Source organism: Sinocyclocheilus grahami, unplaced genomic scaffold, assembly GCF_001515645.1.
Source record: "Sinocyclocheilus grahami isolate Dianchi unplaced genomic scaffold, SAMN03320097.WGS_v1.1 scaffold490.1, whole genome shotgun sequence".
Classification (NCBI taxonomy): Eukaryota; Metazoa; Chordata; class Actinopteri; order Cypriniformes; family Cyprinidae; genus Sinocyclocheilus; species Sinocyclocheilus grahami.
The window spans coordinates 688,568-691,725 of record NW_015505669.1 but is presented as its reverse complement, the minus strand read 5'-3'; the positions used below and the strand labels follow the sequence as shown (position 1 = coordinate 691,725).

At 42.6% G+C, this 3,158-nt stretch overlaps 1 protein-coding gene across 5 annotated transcripts in view; it reads right to left on the bottom strand.

Annotated features, from left to right (window-relative positions):
• The window catches only part of LOC107554056 (ran GTPase-activating protein 1-like), a 12,400-nt gene that overhangs the window by 3,868 nt on the left and 5,374 nt on the right, over positions 1-3,158 (bottom strand). For 4 of the 5 annotated variants that reach the window (XM_016236432.1, XM_016236430.1, XM_016236434.1 and 1 more), the window contains one exon: positions 3,004-3,128. In XM_016236432.1, the coding sequence (XP_016091918.1) occupies positions 3,004-3,128 (125 nt within the window). Of the gene's footprint in view, positions 1-3,003; positions 3,129-3,158 lie in introns of those variants that run through there. The other variant, XM_016236435.1, reaches the window with a different exon arrangement.

The following is a 3,158-nucleotide window of genomic DNA, read 5'->3' as shown; positions in this document are numbered from 1 at the left end:
CACTTTTATAAGGAACACAGTTGTGTGGTCGCAGTGTGTGAAAACAACCAGCCTATAATGGTAAAAATCCACCCACTCATTTTTTTATAATCCCAATAAATCATAAACAGTCTCTCCAAACGAGCGGTTCCAGATTTCTTCCTATATACACGTCATACTAGGGAAAGTCCTGCCCATTTGTGATGCTCTCTGCCCCATTAGCATAGACACAGCCCTAAGTGAGAAGCAGTAGTCCACCATTACTGTTTTCTTGCTGTAGCTGTTGGAGATAAAATGTCAGCACCAAAGAGGCATTGCAAGTGTCGTGTGTTGGGATGCACCAACGAACATAGGAGTCTCCATAGACCGCTGAGGAAATGGCGGTAAAATTTAAAGGAAATGTCCCAGAAAAAAGTTTGTGCGTTTGTGCTAATCATTTTACGCCGGACTGCCTTACAAATGAGGGTCAGTTCAGCGCTGGAGTTGGGCAAACCAAAAGAGGAAAAGAGGAATCAATACCAACACTTCATGCGCGAACATCAGCTCCAGACAAAGTAAGCATCACACGTCATATTTTGTTTTCCAAAAGAGCTTCTTGGCTCTCTGTAAGGCTAATGTTGCTAAAGCTACCATTGTCTCTGCCTGTTGTCACTGATGCTGCCTTCACGTGCTACCAGAATGATCGTAAATAGGAATTTGGTAGTTAAAAATTGCATATGGAAGCAATGTGAAGTCGAACACTTTAATTTGTCGAGCTCATAATCACAAGTGGGACTTATAAAGGCACCATGAGACCAGCTATGTTGTTATTTTTAATCGTGCCATGCTCCCCGTCTGTGTAATTAATAAACACGCATTTACTGCACAGTCCAATCAGATTGCGTGATATTGTCGTGTTTTATTGGTGCCGGTATGCCGAAGCATGAGATCTTGAAGCTCCACCCTCTTCTGAAAAGGGAGCACCATTTGCATTTAAAGGGACAAACACAAAAACGGCACGTTTTGGCTCTCACCCTAAAAGTGGCAATTTCAACAAGCTATAAAAATGATCTGTAGGGTATTTTGAGCTAAAACATAATATACACACTCTGGGGACATCAGAGACTTATTTTACATCTTGTAAAAAGGGGCATAATAGGTCACCTTTAATTTAGGTATTATTATATTAATACTAATTAGGTGTAAAAAGGTACAAAGTTGTACCTTTTAGCTATTGTATAGCTATTGATGCTGCTAAAAAGAAAAGTTGTACCTTTTAGCTATTGTATAGCTATTGCTATGAGGAAATGGCGGTAAAATTTAAAGGAAATGTCCCAGAAAAAAACTGAAAAGTTTGTGCTAATCATTTTACGCCGGACTGCCTTACAAATGAGGGTCAGTTCAGCGCTGGAGTTGGGCAAAGTTTGCTTCCAAAAGAGGAATCAATACCAACACTTCATGCGCGAACATCAGCTCCAGACAAAGTAAGCATCACACGTCATATTTTGTTTTCCAAAAGAGCTTCTTGGCTCTCTGTAAGGCTAATGTTGCTAAAGCTACCATTGTCTCTGCCTGTTGTCACTGATGCTGCCTTCACGTGCTACCAGAATGATCGTAAATAGGAATTTGGTAGTTAAAAATTGCATATGGAAGCAATGTGAAGTCGAACACTTTAATTTGTCGAGCTCATAATCACAAGTGGGACTTATAAAGGCACCATGAGACCAGCTATGTTGTTATTTTTAATCGTGCCATGCTCCCCGTCTGTGTAATTAATAAACACGCATTTACTGCACAGTCCAATCAGATTGCGTGATATTGTCGTGTTTTATTGGTGCCGGTATGCCGAAGCATGAGATCTTGAAGCTCCACCCTCTTCTGAAAAGGGAGCACCATTTGCATTTAAAGGGACAAACACAAAAACGGCACGTTTTGGCTCTCACCCTAAAAGTGGCAATTTCAACAAGCTATAAAAATGATCTGTAGGGTATTTTGAGCTAAAACATAATATACACACTCTGGGGACATCAGAGACTTATTTTACATCTTGTAAAAAGCTTTAAATGAAAACGTACTTACAGTCTGTGAGGCAGAACAGCCGGCATTGTAGTCTACTCTCCCAAGATCAGGAAACAGTCCTCCATAAAATGTGCTGTACAATCTGAATATTTGGGTTAAACTGTTCTGGAACGGTGTTGTAAATACAACTTAACCACTTATTTCTAGTCGTGTCCTCTTTTGGAAGGCCAAACAAAGTAGTTTCGCTTTCACAACGAAAAAGCTTCACACATCGCGGCCTTGAGTGAGCGGAGGCCAGAGGCCTAGAGTGAGCCGCGGCCTAGAGTATGCGGAGGTCGGCTTGAGTGAGCACAGGCGGGCGAGCTTGAGAAAGGCGCGGCAGGCAGATTCGACGAAGGAGCGTCCGGCGAGCTTGCAGCAACCACATGTGACGACCCCGGGCTGGACTCCGCTTCGTCTACGGTGAAAGCCGATCCGGCGATCGACAGCGAGAAGTTGATGTACTTCCTCAGCGACCTGCACGGATCAGCTCCAGGCATGACAAAGCGGATATCATCCTCTTTTGGAAGGCCAAACAAAGTAGTTTCGCAACGAAACACACAGCGCCTTCATGACATGGCGGCGGCAGCAACAACAATACTACAGCGAGAATAAAAGTTACACCTTCTTTCTTTGCGTGAACATTTGGGCGGCGTTAGGCAAATCTTCCCACACAGTGACGTAGACATGTGGGGTGTGTTAGAACAAGCCGTTTTAGGTGGGCCTGGTTGACTCGTAACTTTTATAAAAAACATCTCTTTGGATTTGAGACTTTAGTCTTTGCAACTTTACAAATCTTCTTTATGCACCAAGAGCTTGTAACACTCCAAAGAGAAAGGAAAAATTGAAATCACATCATATGACCCCTTTAAGGTACCACCCTAAATTAGCAGTGATACTGTAGCTTTGTACCTTTCAGTCTGAATGTATAGGTGGTCAGGAAAATGCAATTACTAGATATATATTATATTTTGAACACAAACTAACCGTGACACAAATGTTTCCAGAACATCAGCCTGATCTGCTGGGAAGAAATCCCGCGCAGCTGCGTGCTCCAAAGCGAGCAAGTGTCCAGGCAGTAGAGTCACCCTCTTTATCTTCTTATCTTCACTCTGGAAAAGCAAGCAGCAGTAATAATGTAC